At 39.9% G+C, this 16,645-nt stretch overlaps 3 protein-coding genes across 7 annotated transcripts; 1 reads left to right on the plus strand and 2 right to left on the minus strand.

Moving 5' to 3' along the window:
- On the minus strand, positions 1–4,329 carry heca (hdc homolog, cell cycle regulator). 2 transcript variants are annotated; one of them, XM_077711912.1, is made up of 6 exons: positions 3,862–4,329; positions 2,525–2,679; positions 1,695–2,404; positions 1,140–1,306; positions 731–885; positions 1–455 (listed from the first exon to the last, which is right to left on the minus strand). In XM_077711912.1, the coding sequence occupies exons 1-6, from the start codon at positions 4,022–4,024 to the stop codon at positions 291–293; spliced, it is 1,515 nt and encodes a 504-aa protein (XP_077568038.1). In that variant the 5' UTR covers positions 4,025–4,329; the 3' UTR covers positions 1–290. The 2 variants fall into 2 exon arrangements, with proteins under 2 accessions (XP_077568038.1, XP_077568032.1); XM_077711906.1 differs by having other exon boundaries at positions 2–455; positions 1,695–2,679; positions 3,862–4,328.
- Positions 4,330–4,747: 418 nt separating this feature from the next.
- Positions 4,748–7,282, minus strand: abracl (ABRA C-terminal like). Of its 3 annotated transcripts, none has more exons than XM_077712227.1 (3): positions 7,166–7,282; positions 6,334–6,399; positions 4,748–6,081 (listed from the first exon to the last, which is right to left on the minus strand). In XM_077712227.1, the coding sequence occupies exons 2-3, from the start codon at positions 6,392–6,394 to the stop codon at positions 5,900–5,902; spliced, it is 243 nt and encodes an 80-aa protein (XP_077568353.1). In that variant the 5' UTR covers positions 6,395–6,399; positions 7,166–7,282; the 3' UTR covers positions 4,748–5,899. The 3 variants fall into 3 exon arrangements, with proteins under 3 accessions (XP_077568353.1, XP_077568354.1, XP_077568355.1); XM_077712228.1 differs by having other exon boundaries at positions 6,334–6,396; positions 7,166–7,245; XM_077712229.1 differs by lacking the exon at positions 7,166–7,282 and adding an exon at positions 7,014–7,100.
- Positions 7,283–7,862: 580 nt separating this feature from the next.
- Positions 7,863–16,604, plus strand: reps1 (RALBP1 associated Eps domain containing 1). 2 transcript variants are annotated; one of them, XM_077740791.1, is made up of 19 exons: positions 7,863–8,571; positions 9,493–9,616; positions 9,713–9,942; positions 10,071–10,236; positions 10,490–10,620; positions 10,734–10,908; positions 10,983–11,046; positions 11,267–11,421; positions 11,690–11,811; positions 12,160–12,240; positions 12,735–12,822; positions 13,005–13,106; positions 13,251–13,311; positions 13,407–13,605; positions 13,686–13,880; positions 14,037–14,126; positions 14,260–14,414; positions 14,498–14,603; positions 14,686–16,604. In XM_077740791.1, the coding sequence occupies exons 1-19, from the start codon at positions 8,419–8,421 to the stop codon at positions 14,752–14,754; spliced, it is 2,466 nt and encodes an 821-aa protein (XP_077596917.1). In that variant the 5' UTR covers positions 7,863–8,418; the 3' UTR covers positions 14,755–16,604. The 2 variants fall into 2 exon arrangements, with proteins under 2 accessions (XP_077596917.1, XP_077596925.1); XM_077740799.1 differs by lacking the exon at positions 12,160–12,240.
- Positions 16,605–16,645: the final 41 nt, after the last annotated feature.

A 16,645-nucleotide genomic window follows, 5' to 3' on the forward strand; every position in this document is an offset into this window, starting at 1 on the left:
CACACTATTGTTTATTCAAGAATATTATCATTTCATGTTAAAATTAAAAAATACAATTTGGCTTACAGATACATTCACTTGTCACAGATAATGTAAATGTGTTTAACACTTTTTAATCCAATACAATCCTTGAATTTGCAGCATTAGACTCATGCTCTGTTAGTCTTAACTGAACAATTGGGAACTGAAGACATCCAACTCATCTTAAGCTCCTTCACATTTAAAAATATAAACTTTTCCAAACTGTAAAAATAAAAGCAAGATTAACTAGCATGCATGAACAACATTTGTCAATAAGCCTCGAGTACTTTGTAAGAGGAGAAAGGTTTAACAAAGTGATAGTCCAGGTTACCGCAGTGAGGGCATTGCTGCACATTGCTGTACTCGGAGAAATACTGCATCCCGATACGAACATCGACTACTGGCTTCCCGCAGTGTTTACAGTTGAGACGGGCCTGAGAAGAGGGGAAAAAAAAGAACCATTGGACATATGACTATTTAAAAATAATGATCTGTACACACAAAAGATGAAAACAGCTCTTGTTTTTTATACTTAATACAAGATTTTAACCCAAGAATGTCAATATTAGGGATATCTGTGGTACAATCGAAAAATAAACAACCTCACTAAATGGAATAATAGTAATCTATTGAGTCGGTATCTTTATTTTTTTTATTTTAAGATGTGTAATATTAGTTATATTTTAAGAACTATTGTCTGATTTTTTACCTGACAACAAGGTGAGGCAGCCAGGATGTCATAGGTGTACATAGTGCCCAGTTGATGCCAACTTCCATCCCAGCGGGACTTGCATTTGATGCATACGATCTTGTGGACACCCTCGAGACAATCCACACATATAGCATAGAGGTGCATTAACCTACCTGTTCGAGACATAAAAAATGATTAGCTGTCAAGACAGAAAAAGAATAACTAGTTGTCAAAATAAGTCAGTCATAGTGTGCATAATAGACTTAAGCGCACCTAATATAAGATTTCACTCAATATTTCAAAATGTACAAAAATGTGGACTATTTTTTTGGATTGTGGGAGTGGCTTGCACAGTTGTAGCTTGTTTTTTCACTAAGTGTAGATAAAATGCAAGAATCCCAAACAAGGAAAACCCTTTTTTTTTTACCTTGCAGGTGGCAAGGTACATCGTACTCAATCTCATCATGGCGTGATGGGCTAAGGAACATTGTCCCGTCCACTAGTGGAAATTGTTCAAATACTGGGAGTACTCGGTGGCACAGAGCACAGTTCACCACATTCCTCTGACTGGCACTGAGTGTGGACAGAATGAACCTATAAGACAGAACAATATGGGTTATCTGATTGTGGCATTTACAGACCTTGTTATGAGCTAAACATTGAGGTGTGACTGGCTCTTACTTGTTACTCTACATTTAAAGAACTGTACTAAAACTATGACTGGAATATCCATATTCATTTAGTAGCAACAAAAGTTAATGTATGTATGCATACATGCATATACATATGTATATGGCATAGGCTCCAGTACCCTCTGCAACCCTTGTGAGCACAACGAATGAATGGAAGTTCACAAACTAGGTAATGTTATGAGTGAATGTAAAAAGAACAGTGATGGGTCAGCAAAAAGGGGACACATTTGGATGTATTCATGTAATAAAGCTTTCAATTCTCATCTACTATAGACTGTGTGTATGTTTACCTGCGCAATTCTTCTCCCTGGCCCACCTGAGCATCGTCCTCCATTCGAACGTGGTAGGTGTTAAGTTTATGGCGAGGGATGTGAGTGACAAGCTCCGAGAGGTCCAGCCTCCTCAGGAACTGTACAGGTTGTGGAAGGGTACCATCAACTATGCTGCTTGATGCAATCCGGTGATGAATAGGGAGGGTGAATGCCATCGGTAAGGGTAGCACAGACGCATTTTCAAGGTGAGGAATGCAACCAGATGCTCGGCTCAAGGTTCCACCAACTATAAGTTGCTTGCGCTGTGCCTCCATGTGAACTGCAGTTTTGAGGAATTCCCCAAATTGCCGGGAACCCCGAAAACCAGAGCCGGCGGTTGGCGAGAAGGAGAAACCAGTGGGAGGAGACTGTCCTGGGGAGCCACATGGAGATTTCAGAGAGGGGCCTAAAGGAAAAAGACCTCCTACTGCACCTGCTCCTCTCTCGACTGAGTTCTGACGGTCTAGTGATTGTCTTCGCGGTTGCTCCTGACTCGATGCTCTATGTGCAGGTTTACCTGCTCCTCCAGGTTGCTGTCTTTTCCGAGGCTCCTCAAACACACCATCCCCAGGCCCAGAAGCCCCACCACAAGACCCTGTTCTGCCAGTGCTTCTTTCAGATGGCTTCTTCTTTCGTTCGTCCTGCATACGCTTCACCTGATACCAGTCCGTGTCTTTTTTTAGATGACCCTGGCCACAACGACAAGAGCAAAACCTAAAAGCTAAGTCGTATCCTTTCTTGGTCCACATATTCTGTCGACACTGTTTCTCATTCCAGGAACGAGCACGGCCGATGCAGTTGAATTGTACCAGAATAGAGCTCTCCCACTCATAGAAGCATTGCAAGTGCATCCAATTTCCGAAGGGACAAAGCTCATTATTGCACTGAATCCTCTGGTAGTCATCCTTCTCCCGGTCAATGGGCCGGCCTGAGCTGCAGACCAGTGGTGTCGCACACTGGAACTCTGGAGGATTGAGGGCAGAATTGATTATTTGTATCATTTATGGACAGTAAATATTGCTGTTGTGGCAATAATCATATTTAGTACTTTGAATTTAAGAGTATATGACCATATGTTTGGTCTCATGCATGTTATAGATCAAAATGAGCGTGTGATGTGGTTGAAGGTTGTCACTTATGTTTTCAGGAATTTGATTGCAATTGATTTTGGGATACAAACCGATCCGCAAATGAGCCGATTTCAAATAAGTGATGGCATAACATCCCACCGCACCTTATTATGCAACTACCTGACTACTGCTTCCAGCACACCCACTAGTTCTGAATATGAATACTTGAAAAACTAACACATGGCAAGGATTTCAATTTATATATTCCAATTCAATCCAGTCAGACACATTTTAATCAGTGTGTTTACAAAGGGTAAAAAATGACTAACAATTGCAAGATACCTTGCTTAGCAAACGACATCATTGGCATTTTCATTGTGAAATACCTTGCGAATGTAATGAAATGGCACCAAAGATAGTGAAAAAAACATAGGAAAAAATAATGCAAGGTCACCTTTATGAGATTAATAGAATAGTTTTTACTCCAGAACTAATCATATTATATATATGGCATATAATGCACACTTTAAGTATATGTATATATTAATTAATTATTTTTTGAACCACTTTATCCTCATTAGGTTCGCAGGGGGTGCTGGAGCCTATCCCAGCTGACTTCAGGCCAGAGGGAGTGGACACCCTGAATTGGTGGCCAGCCAATCACAGGGCACAATGAGACAAACACCTATTCACGCTCATAATCATACCCAGGAGCAATTTAGAGTGTCCAATCAATACATGCATTTTTCCTTTGTGTTTTATGAATATCATTCATAAATGACCCAATTGTTTTTGGCCCACCCTTTTCACAGTAGCCCCCTTAATAGTCAAAATGCCTACATTTGCATACTCTGGATCCTGCAAATCATACACAGGAATGCCATTATTTTAGCATGGAAGTTTTGCACATCTCGTTTCAGTTCAATGCAACCAGATGCGTTAGGTGGGCTTATAAGCTTTTGCAATACTGCCGTGCATGCATGACACTAGCCAGAGTATGTCAAAAATCAGGCATTGCAAGAATGCATCAGCACCAAAGTTGTTTATTTACGTCTCGGTGGTGTTTGTGTTCTTACCACTCGAACGCTCGCTCCCGGGTGCAGCAGCATTGGAGGCAGCAGCAGCAGCAACCACGGCCGCGCCTCCTGTTGCGGCCGCGCAGGCTCCATTTTCCTGTTCATCCCCGCTACTGTTAGTGCGTTTGCTCTTCCTCCCCTTGTTGTTCTTCTGATTTGGCATTTTTTTCCTCCTCCCCTCGGCAATCGCTATATTCGCTGGCGTTCATCAACGGCTTGTGTCAACGGTGTCAATTCTGCGGACTCCATTTCTGCAGGAGTACACGCTCGTATTTTTTGTGATGCACGGGCGTTTTTGGTTGGAGTGGTGATAGTTGTTGGTGTTGTCCGTGCAGATTTGACAGCAAGACTTTTAAAAGCTGCTATAACCTTAAAGAGAGAAGGCGTGCCCCTCTGTTGTTTTCATTCCTGTTTTGCTGTCTTCTTCCACCCCGCGACGTCACAAGAGCCCCCGACATTGGCCGACGGCGACCTGTGCTGTGTTCATGTATCCTGGGAATCCGCAATACTTTCTTAAATGTCCTAAGATAAAAATGACCGTGTGAAAATGCATCATAGTTTATTAATAAAGCAAGAAGACCAATCGGAAAATTAGGGTTCATCATCATGTTAATTTTCCTATATTTATCAAGCCTTTCAGGGACAATGCTCTCACCTGTGGACAGCTATTTAAACATTATAAAGCAAGTGATTATTTTTGATCATTTAAATATTTTTTTGCGCACAAGACTTTGAACCTTTCATAATGCAAGTGACTGTTTTCAGTCATTTTAAATAGTTAAATATAATATATATAACTTATATATTTAAATAGGTTTTTCACAGACCTTATATAAGACATGAAAACATAACATGAAAAATATAAAACATTGCCATGATACCAGAATACAATGTGTAAAGATTTTATTCATTCCAATGTAGACACGAGCTATCGCCAATACAAAAGATAGTAATAAACAATTACACAAAAGGCAGGCATTATGTGTGATCCACAGATATGAATTAATGGCATAAAACTCTTGAGGTATCAGTGCTGATCTGGCAAGGACTCTCCTCTTTTTGCAAAACTTAAGCAAAAAAAATCAAACACCTAATCCATCTGTTGCTGATGCTTTTTCACTAACAATTGCAAGACATATTTCAAGACCAATTTAAGCACCCCTGAATGATTACAAATACCAGAGTGGACATGACAGCAAATAAGAATTGTCACTGTATTCATCCCATAATTGTTAAAAATGCAGCTTTACTTGACCTCATTCCATTTAAAGTTAAGACACTTGTGTGTTTTGCTTTAATAACATTGATGTAATTATGTGCAACCAGGTTTAAAATAGTCACGTAGCAAAGTATTCAAGTCGTCAAAACCATAATTTCTCAGTTTGCATTATATTCAGATCTCATGAAAAATAATTTAAATGACATGCAATTGAAATTTGATGTACTTATGCTTGATATGCAACTGTCATTAAACCTACAGTAAATGAAAAACAAAACTAAATAGACAAATATAAAACAAGAACTAGTTCATCCATATAGCAAGTAGATTTGGTTGGTTTGGTCCTGAGAGAAAGTACAAAGATATTTTTATTGGCACCTTATAGTATCCATATGCTTACCAACACATTGTAAACACTTTGACGTTGATAGAGCGATTTTGTTGTTTCCGTGGCAAGAAAAACAAATACTTTTAACCAAAAAAATAAAATAAAATAACACCAATGTGCTTCATAATACTGTACTCAAGACCAGACTATCCACAACCATGACTAGACTTGGTGAATGTAAATGTTGGATGGCACAAACAAAACTGGTTCCAAATATCATGCTTTGTTTGGTACATTTAAACTTCAATAGTGTGGAATTCAATTGAATATTAAGGCTAGGTCGTATTTGGTCTCTGAATATTAATTCCAACATTGGGATTTCCACATTGAATAGAAATTTTAAGAAATGATAAATGATAAAGCAAAAGCTCAGCATATCGAAAACACAAGACAACCTAGTACTTTTGCACTGAGCAACAGTGACCTCATTCCTAAGACAGAAGAACAATGTCAACATTATCGTGTACACCCTGCAGAAGCAATTCGCCCTCGAACTGGACAATTTTCTGCTTCTTGGCAGCCCTCAAGGTGCCCACCAAAGCCTCAAAAATGTTGGCACAGCGGTCGTCTTTGAACAGGACTCCAAACTTTACAGTTGTTTGACCTTCAGCATCTGTAATACATTTAAATATATTTTTTCGATCTGTTCCCAGATAAAATTGAATTGCACAATAATTCAAAGAACTTTAGGTCTGTGTATAGTTATTTGGCTATTTTCCAGTGCTAGAATTAATCAGCCTTAAAAATAACATGAAACCTCTACATTTATGGTTGAATTGGACTTGTGTAATGAACTGGCTTCTCTCTAAGAAAATGACCTATATATAGTGTAACGCTACAATGCACAATAAGAGACTGGACTCACTTTTGCTGCCAAGTCGTTCGATCTCCCCCACCAGCAAATTGACTTCATGAGCGACATTCATTGCTGCTGCAACATAAGAAATCAAATAAAGGAGAAATGTTATAATTCAGAATATTTATTGGTGGCCGTACCCACCGGCACCCCCGCGTGCAAACCCACCACACAACCCTAACCAGCAAACCCCTAACCCTCTATACAGGGTTAGAGATTATGGTTTAGGGTTAGGGCTAGAGTTAGGGCTATTAGGGCTAGGGTTATGAACATTCATAGTATTATTATATGAATACTATATATTATATATATATAACCCTATACATCATGATTTGAATTATATGTATTATATCATATACAAAAATAATTCATGGTAGTCTAATTAATTATTAGACGAACAAATTTAATGTTTTATGTTTTTAAAACACTATTATCCGAAATATTAACAATATTTAACAAAAACCGTGCATTGCATGCCAACAAGCTACAACATGAAAGGGCGGATTATAACCAATGCGGAAGTGGCTATCGACTAGCCACATCCCGGCAAAGGTTTTTTTCCAATTAACTCAATGCTCTACAAGCAAAACTATGAAATCGGTTTCATTAAATTACATAGATAAGCAATCTCCGATGACAAAACAATATTAAAGACGACTTTAAAACACACAAACAATAAGAACAGTTACCGGCGATCTGCTTGTTACAATCGGAGGGTGGAGTCCCTGACTCCTGACTGTTTCAATTGATTTAATGTAACTTGTCTACAATAATTTTAAAATTCAATTCATAAATATTACTCATGCATCAGATCTTTTCGGACTAGTCTAAAATTTCTTACCTTAATTTATTATTATGGTCGCCTCTTCGACGATGTGGTACTGGCTGCGTCCTATTAAACTGTGATACGTTTGGGGTAATCGTAAATTCTATATATTTGAAAATAGCAGAGACAAATTGGATCTATTATAAAATTTGCAATACATAATGTATTTATACAATAAACGTCTTAAATTGCTGTTTTTCTTTTTAAATATCAGTTAATCTTCCGTACATTCCCAAATATCCCGAAGTTTACAAACTCACCTCACTAAGGCGTCACATCTCGTGATACATTGGTACTCTTGATTACTTTTATACTATTATATATTCCCCTCAATGGTACCAATGTTAAATGTGACTGACAACGAAGCAAGATTTTGGGAGAAAAGTAAAAACAAAACATCATAACTTATTATATATATAAATAAAGAAAGCATACATAATAAACGAGTTATTATGCTAATGGTGTTCATGCATTTCAGGCCACTAAACACAACACTTTAGAACTTTAGAAATTATGTTGATATAACACTTTATTACACAAAGTTGAGTTGCAAAAGGCAGGCTTGTCACACCCAACTGTCAATGCAATGTGGTCAAGTAAATTCTGAAAGTAGCAGAGATCCGACAGTGAAGAGTTGATTTTCAAAATAAGTCGCTGTTAGTCTTATTTTGAAGGATCCTCCCAGAAGTGCAAATTTACCGGAGTAGATTGACAGCGCTAGTAGGAATGGCGGCTATAGTCACTACTACAGGAAAGAACCTAAAGAGCCCGAAACTTTACTTCTAACGGGCCCGCCGATGAGTTGATCTCTGACGAAACACAAGAGATCATCTTTCGTTTATCGGACGAAAGACAGCGTCTTTTGACGTGAGATACTTTAGGTCCACTTGGATGCTTCGCTTGCCGTTATTACTGTAGTGTCGCCGAGGTATATTGAAGGTAGCTGCTAGCCAGCTGTTGGCTCATTCTCTCGGATGGCCCAACAAGTAAACTAAGTGATTAACTGTGGTAAATAATTGGTCATTAAATGCCGATGACTGTGCGGAGCAAGAACGCGTATTTAGCAACAGTAAAGAGCGATACTACGCAGGATCATCGATTGTCATTGCGACTTGTGTACATAATTAGTGCTAATCTTAACGCTAGCTCCAAAGCTAGCTAAGTTGGGATCCTGAAGTGTCGCCCATTTTTGGATACTGCCCCAGCTCCTGGCTCGGGGGCAAATCGACAGCCCATTTCCCTGCTTTTAAAGTGGCATCGATCATACGATGGAAAGTCTAACGTTGACTGATGTCGAGCAGAAATATTACTCGGATCTGTTCGTCTACTGCGACACGGATAACACCAAGAAAGTGGCTTCTTATGGGAGAGTTCTTGACCTTTTCCGGGCGGCCCAGCTGCCTAGCGAAGTTGTCATACAGGTAAGCTTACGGTGGTAAATACTTGAACACTTTATTGTCTGCCAGTTCATGTGGCTGCAAAGCCGTGTTTTTTGATGTTCGATAAACTTGAGAGACTGTCCAGAACTGAGCTGTCAGTAAAAGCTACTGCTAGCCATCCTAGTTAGCCAAGGCTGCGCGGTACGTGACACACCTTCTTCTGGCTAACGTTAGCTTTTCCTCCCCAGCATAGCTCCAAACATGCTGTGTTGCACATATATGTCACTTATGTGTGCTGTTCATCTCACATAAAGACAATCAGGAATGCCATTCAGAAGGATTTACGACTACTTTACTTTTTTCCTGTTTCTTTCCATCACAACATTTCCCTCCTCGCCTCCTTTTATTTAACCAATATTTCTTTAATGTCTCAAAATAAAACTATTCCTCAGCAGATCATCAAGATCAGGTGACTCGAGTGGAAAGTTAGCCCATGAGAATATCACCACAAATATATATAATGCAGTAGAAAATTGCTTGTTAGGATTTATTTCCTGTCAAATGGTGATAAATTATGGTTACATTATGACATGAGTGTGTACGGAGTATTTATTTATGACTTGTTGCCTCACAGTTGTGGCAATGTCAGCGCTTTGTGACTCAGCATCCTTTTCAAGGGCAAGGAGTTCAAGAAATAAAGGCGTATTGTTCTATTTTTTTCTTTTAAATGTATACATAAAACACCCTATTGGATTTTGATTAATTGAGCAAGTGTTGTACTTGAATTGGAGAAGTAAGCAAAAAAAATCTCCTCCCAAAAAGCCAGTTAATCATTCATTTTCTTAACCAGTTATCCTAATAAGGGTTGCGGGAGGTGCCGGAGCCAATCCTAAATTGATGGCCAGCTGATTTGCAGTACTATCTTATTAATGTTTTGTGTTGTTGTTTTGTTTTGGTGTTCAGATCACAGAATTATGTGGAGCCACACGTCTTGGTCACTTTGGACGGAGCCAGTTCTACATCGCCCTAAAGCTCATTGCCATTGCCCAGTCGGGTCTGCCTCTAAGAGTGGAAAGCCTCAATTCAGGTGAGTCCTTTGGAATTATATCATAATATAAGTAGCAACAAACTCTATTTCCTCATCATATCGGATGTTATTCAGATTCAATTGTTGTGTTTGCAGTCAAGGACCTACCATTGCCTAGGTTTGTCGTGGGGAAGAATGAGGGAGAAGCAAGACACGTGGCATTATACCAGGAGCCGGATGGTCAAGGGTTGTATCCTGCCTCTGCTACTGCGTTAATACCAAGACCACCAGGCAGGGGTCACCAGAACAAGAAGGTCACACCCTCGGCAAGTGTCCATCCTGTACACGAGGCAGTTCAGCCTACTGCGCCTAGCATAGAAACACAGGTATTTCATGTTTTTTCATTTAAATGAGAAAGAAAATGCTTTTTGTCTCATTATTTTCATGATAAATAAGGTCTTGGTTAATTAGGGACAAACCTTTAATCATATAAACTTCCTTTTTATTTATTTAGCAAGCAGAACCAACATCCCCCGTGGTCTCCCCTCATCAATCCCCACCTACCTCCCCACCTTCCTGGAGGAAGCACAAACGGCAGCACAGTAGCGGAAATGCAGAGCGACAACCAATTGTGGCACCAACTGGAGCCGTGTGGACGCAATTCCGGGAGCCACAACCTGGTAATTCAATCATGTTGTTTGTGGAAAATTTGACTAGTGGATATATTTGGTTTACAATGGACATGCTATCCATCATTTTTCAAGTTGCAAAGGGTTCATCACTTCCCTAATTCAAATTAGCACCATTCTTTTTAAGAAAAAAAAAAAGGGAATAGAGAAAATACATGTGAACCCTTTTTAAAGAACTTTAAAAATACATACACCACTGCATATTGTTTTTACCACAATTTGGATAATTCCTGTTTTTTGTCAGCTCCTGCGGCAGGTGATGGAATGTGGCCATCACACTCACCACCTCTTCCAGGTCAGGAAAGTTGGGTCAGTTTCACAGCTGACACGCCGCCGTCAAGCACAGTCCCTGGAGCGCAACCCTCTTCCCTTCAGGTAGTAGAACATAACTGATGAAATTGTCAGTACTTATAAAGGATTTATATGTTCCTTTAGTATAGTGAAGACGATCTGTATATATAATCCATTTCATGTAATGTTTTCCTTAGGAAAGCACAACGATACGAACAGCAATGGCCGCTGCCGCAGCAGGATCCGCGAACAACGAGATTCAGCGACAATCCAGTGGCTATGATGATCCTTGGAAGATCACAGATGAACAGAGACAGTATTATATCAACCAGTTCAAAACCATTCAGCCTGACCTCACTGGTTTTATACCAGGTATAAAAAAAAAATAATAAAAAAAAACATTAGCAGTATTGTACTTAGTCTTCCTTTCTTTTTGTATGTCGCAGGTTCAGCAGCTAAAGAGTTCTTCACCAAGTCCAAATTACCAATTTTAGAGTTGTCACATATTTGGTGAGTGTGTGCTTTTACGTTTGTTTTAATTGCAAATGGGCCTTTATATGTTCTTGTTTTTTTTTTATGACCCCAATTTTATAGTTGTTGCAATCTTCCCCAAGAGTCAACTGGAGAATTCCCGATAATTGCAGAACAAAAACAAACAGACATTGACATAGATAGACATAGGTTTTTGCTCTTATTAAAAATTAACCAGCTGTATTTTGTGCATGTTAAGGGAGCTTTCAGACTTCGACAAAGATGGCGCACTTACTCTGGATGAATTTTGTGCTGCTTTCCACTTGGTGGTGGCCAGGAAGAATGGGTACGACCTCCCCGAGAAGCTGCCCGAGAGCTTAATGCCAAAGCTGATTGACCTAGATGACTCAGCAGGTTTGCAGCTTCACATTTTATTTGTTCTCCTATTTTCTCTTATTGACCTTGGACCACATTAAAACTCACAAGTACCTTTTGAAATGGATGGCTAAATCCAAACACCAATTTCTTCCTTATTGAGCATGCTCTTGACTTTTCCAATAAAATCCTAGCTATCAATTTGAGAGCCCAAAAAAAAGCCAAAAGTGATTACAATTTGTTACCATCTGGAAAGACTATTTTTGTCAGCATTCCATTTGACATTACCCATGTTTATGATAAATAGAAGCCCCGGAGCCGACAGCTGATGTTGTTTTTTCGGCATCCCCTGCTGAGGTCACGCCCAACAAGTCTCCTTCCATGCCTTCGCTCAACCAGGCTTGGCCAGAGATAAACCAGAGCAATGAGGTTTCCTCACCCACACACACATCAGTCACAATTACTCTCACAAGTACATTCTCTCTAACTTTCCAGGTTTAATTTTAATCGCCCTAATTGACACAAAATGTCACTTGTTAGCAAGTATGATCTCTGATTCGGCACTTCATCTTTTGGGGAATTTATTGTGTTCCCAAATTCAGTGATACCACTAGATGATAATGCCTCTATGCCTGCTGATGATCTCACTTCATCTTTGGTTGACTGATGATGATGCGCCTGTGCTTCAGACTGATGATATGAGAGTGTTATGTCACTGCATTGGCTGTCTTGCTGACTTGTTTTACATCTTCTCACTGTCCATCTGTCTCCTTGCAGCAGTGGGAGACGTTTAGCGAGCGTTCCTCCAGCTCACAAACTCTGACCCAATTTGACTCTAACATTGCACCAGCTGACCCTGTAAGTCGATCACTTAGCATGCATGGTTTGACCATTAATGGACAGACATTAACCCATCCAAAAAATATCAGTATTTTTTTTTCTGTCTCTCTCTTCTCTCACTCTCTCTCTCCCTCTCTCTCGCTATGTTTGGGCATGAGGTTCTTGTAAATCTGCGCATGATCTGATAATAGCTTTTATTGGGTCTTTTCTTTTGCTACTGTGACAATACTAATCACCAATTCTATACGGTTCAGAACAATGATCACTAATTTGGTTTAAAAAAATTCACTATTATCCTTGCATTGGGCGTACACAGTATGAAGAAAAGACAAATTTGAGCACATTTTTGGGATGTTCATAAATTATTTTGTTATTTATGTCATAGTCACCGATGATTTAAAGAAAAAACACAAAGCTGCAAAAAAAGACAAGGCGAATGTGGCATGAATAATGTATTTATGAACGCAACTCTGACCCCCATCACAAGAGTGTGTCTCACTTCTGCTCTTCAGGATACGGCCATCGTCCACCCCGTTCCCATCCGAATGACCCCCAGTAAGATCCATATGCAAGAAATGGAATTGAAGAGGACTGGCAGTGGTGAGAGCCTCTATATTGTTAAAAATACCTTACCTACTTGGGAAAACAAGTTAAAACTAACTACAACTGTATTACTACTGAAAGGCAAGACGTGTCAACAACTACACAATACCTCATTATATAAAAACAATGATTTATGTTCAATGAAGACTAACCTCTACTGCTTATTTCTGAATCTTTAGATCACAACCACCCGACAAGTCCGCTTATGTCAAATCCACCAGAAGCGTCTGAAGAAACCAACCTACCCGCCTCCATGAAGTTTGTGCCAGCAAATGCTGTTGGTTAGTACATAGCTGGCTTGCTAGTTTGAAGTTGTAAAAGTAAAAACAATTTAAATATTCCAAAACAATGATGTTAATTTAACTGAAATGAAAAGAAATGTATTTCAGCTATATACCTGATGTTTTTCTTTCCTCTTACTAAAGGTGATGGTTACAGCAGTTCTGATTCTTACACCTCTGACCAAGAGCCAGTCGCAAGGCAAAGGTGACCATCATAGCAGTTGAATATTATACCAATTCTCTGATTTTTGCAGGTGAGACCAGGCTTTTCTGAATTATCTCGTATACTTCTCTGCCCAGGTCTCAGTCAGGTGCATCCCCTGAAGCTCTAAAAGTGGTGGCTCCTCCTCCCCCTCCACCCCGCCCTCACGCATCACACTCCCGGTCCTCGTCATTGGACATGAACCGCACCTTTGCCGCTGCCTCCGTCCCGGGACAGCCACAACCTGCCTCCATAACTTTCCCACCTGCTGTGCCTCCTCGACCGCTTCCCACACAGGTGAGCTTCAATACAACAACTGTACTTCCCCTAATCATTAAGAAACACAGACTCACACTTCACTGATGTCTTCCTCAAAGTCATCAGCACCGCACACGGGACAGCGAGCTGAAGCCGAGGTTGCGCCGGTCACGGGGTCTGCACTCACCGCCACGTCCCCTCAGCAGATCCCACAGCAGCCCAACTTTGCAGACTTCAGTCATTTTAAGGCATTTGCTGCATCTGAGCAACCTTCTAGCCTGCCAGAGGTTGACAAGCACAGTGATGCAGCACAGGTGTGTAGGTGGCTTCTCTCAACGGTCTTTTCTTTTGCTTATGTTATTTAAAAAAAATACGATACAATTGTTGGCCTTGAATGTGTTTTTAGAGTGTTTCCTAATCTTTTAGACTAAGTCCCATTAACATGCCCCTTTGTTTGTGGTTTTCTGCAGGGAGACAAGTCTTCAGAAGGTGCTGGGCCCTTAAGATCAGTCAAGAGTGAAGGCCAGGCTGATGAAAGAACAACCATCTCTGTTAACTCTGTAATTTGACACCATCTTGTTTCCTTTGTCTGTCTACATCCAACATAAATTTGCTGCTTTTAACAATATTGATTACTAATTATTAGTTGCCACAGAAAAATATAGTCATCTATACCTTGTTTTGTCCTTCCAGACCAAGGGTTCGTCCGGGCCTTTAGCTCCTCCTCCCAAACCTATTCGTCGCAGGTTAAAATCTGAGGATGAGTTGAGGCCCGAGGACGAGCAACATGGCCCACAGAAGCCAAACATAATAGCTGCTGCTCTGGCTACTCAGCCTTCAATCCCTAGGTAGGTTAACCTGTGTATGTGTGTGGTGAAATACATATTGATCATCAGTACCATGAAGTATTTGTGTCTGTGTGTTGTGGCAGGTCAATAGGTAAGGACAAAAAAGCAATACAAGCATCAATCAGAAGAAACAAGGAAACAAACACAGTTTTGGCAAGACTAAACAGTGAATTACAACAACAACTGAAGGTACATTATAAATATACAGTATACTTAAATGTATATACTAAAGATCAAGTTTAAGTCTTTCTACTCTGTGATTTAATTGAAGGACCTGCTTGAAGAGAGGATATCTTTGGAAGTACAGCTAGAGCAGCTCAGACCTTTCTCTCATCTTTAACCTAAAACGATGCTGTGGTTGTAGTTTCTCCAAAGCAAGGCAACGCTCCCGGTGGGATGCCACCCACCACCCTGACCCCACATCCGTTTTCTTACATGCTCCATCCCATCCACTGCGTACACCGAGTTTAAGCCCTGACTCATCTGGTGTACAACAGAGCAAGCTCGGAGCACGAGAAGTAAAGGTATGGGTGGTTCTTCAATGTGGCACTTTTCAAGTTTCTCTAAAGAGAATAAGTAGGAGTATTGGATGTTTGGCTGCAGCTACAAGTTCTGTCTGAAAAGACAAATGCTGGTAATAAGTGTGTGTGACAGTGGGATGTGTGTTTTAAGTTTCAGGAGGAAAGTCCCAGTGTTATCAACACGCCAATTTATGGTTTAATGTCCTTTAACATTATTTTTACAGGGAGGAATGCATTGAAATCATGTAATGTTTAAAACAAGGAAACTCACAAACATTTCCTTTTACGGCAAAAGTCCAGAAACCTAACATTTTTGGACTTATTAGGTGTATTCTCTGGAACAGAATGTTTTTGAAGTCTGATTTGTCGAGTCAGCCCTCATCGCCTTTACTGCCCCACACCCTCCCTTAGTGCGTTTGAATGGGTTCTGATTTAATGCCAAAAGACTGTACTGTAACTGCTTTCTCACCTATGTGGTCTCTTCTTTGTGCTTATTTCCATCTTATCGCAATCACTCCCTATCCCCCCTTTTGATCGTAGCTTTATGTTTCAATCTCCTTCACATGATGAGAGGTTTTAAGTGCGTTGCAGCTAAAAGATGTGTAATTTATGAAGGATTTGGGATGCAAAGTTTTCCTTTTTATTTCCTGTTTTGGCACAGATCCAGAGTTTTTTTTTTTTTTCAATCATCCGCCGGAGGACGCGGCACTATGCAAGTTCAGGGCAATTCAGCTCCACAGCTGTTTGACCTTAGAAGTAGTAGCATCTGTGTCTTTGTTTCTTTTGATCTTCCAGAATATAATCTACTGTATGCTCCAAGAGGGCAGCAATTCCACGTCAGTGTTTTGCACTTTGCCTAAATCCATAAGAAAAGGATAAAATACAAGATTACAGCTCAGTCACTAAAACCTGAATGACTCAACTGCACTTTGAACCTTAAAAGTCCCTTGTTTGTCATTCTTTTAAACTCCTAGTGCGCCAGAAGTATTAAAAAAAGGAAAAAAATAAACACAAACCCCACTAATTATCGCCCGGAGAACGGTTTGTGCCATCTTAAAGTAACCTCCCATTTGATTTGAGTTTTATTATTACTGTATGTCCAAGGCCTTAACTCCCACTAGTCTGGAGTTCAGGTTATCATGGTGACTGACTGACTGACCACCTTGTTGCATCAAGGCTCGCCTTTTTTGTGTGTTTTTTTGTTTGTTTTTGTTTTGTTGAGGATGATCAAGTGCTCTGGGTCTATTTTTGTATGTCTACTTGTGCGCGCAAGAATTAATATTGCTGCATAGCAACATTTTAAAAACATCCCATCATGAGACAGATTTATTTTGCCAGACAAATAGCTCCCTTCTTTGTCCTAATTGGCAATTCAAGCAGAAGCAATCAGTTGATAAGTCAACTAAATCTTTAGTGGGATTGTGAATGCCATTTTCTCCCAAATCTTGAGTTGTACATTGTATATGACGCCCTTTTTTGGACTTGTGTACATTTGCATTAATTGCTGACTAACAGCGAAATAATATTCTATTTAATTCCTTTGTTTGGCTGTGGGATCCTAGATGTTTAAACTGCATGGATGTACTGTATCTCTGCAGAGTCAACTAGCAGCTGTGAGTTTTACACAAAAAATAAAAATGGCACAATATTTTAAAACGTGCTAGACTGACATGACTGTAGCTTCCTTCTTTCATCTTGGTAAAGCAACAA

This window comes from Stigmatopora nigra, chromosome 2, assembly GCF_051989575.1.
Source record: "Stigmatopora nigra isolate UIUO_SnigA chromosome 2, RoL_Snig_1.1, whole genome shotgun sequence".
Lineage (NCBI taxonomy): Eukaryota > Metazoa > Chordata > Actinopteri > Syngnathiformes > Syngnathidae > Stigmatopora > Stigmatopora nigra.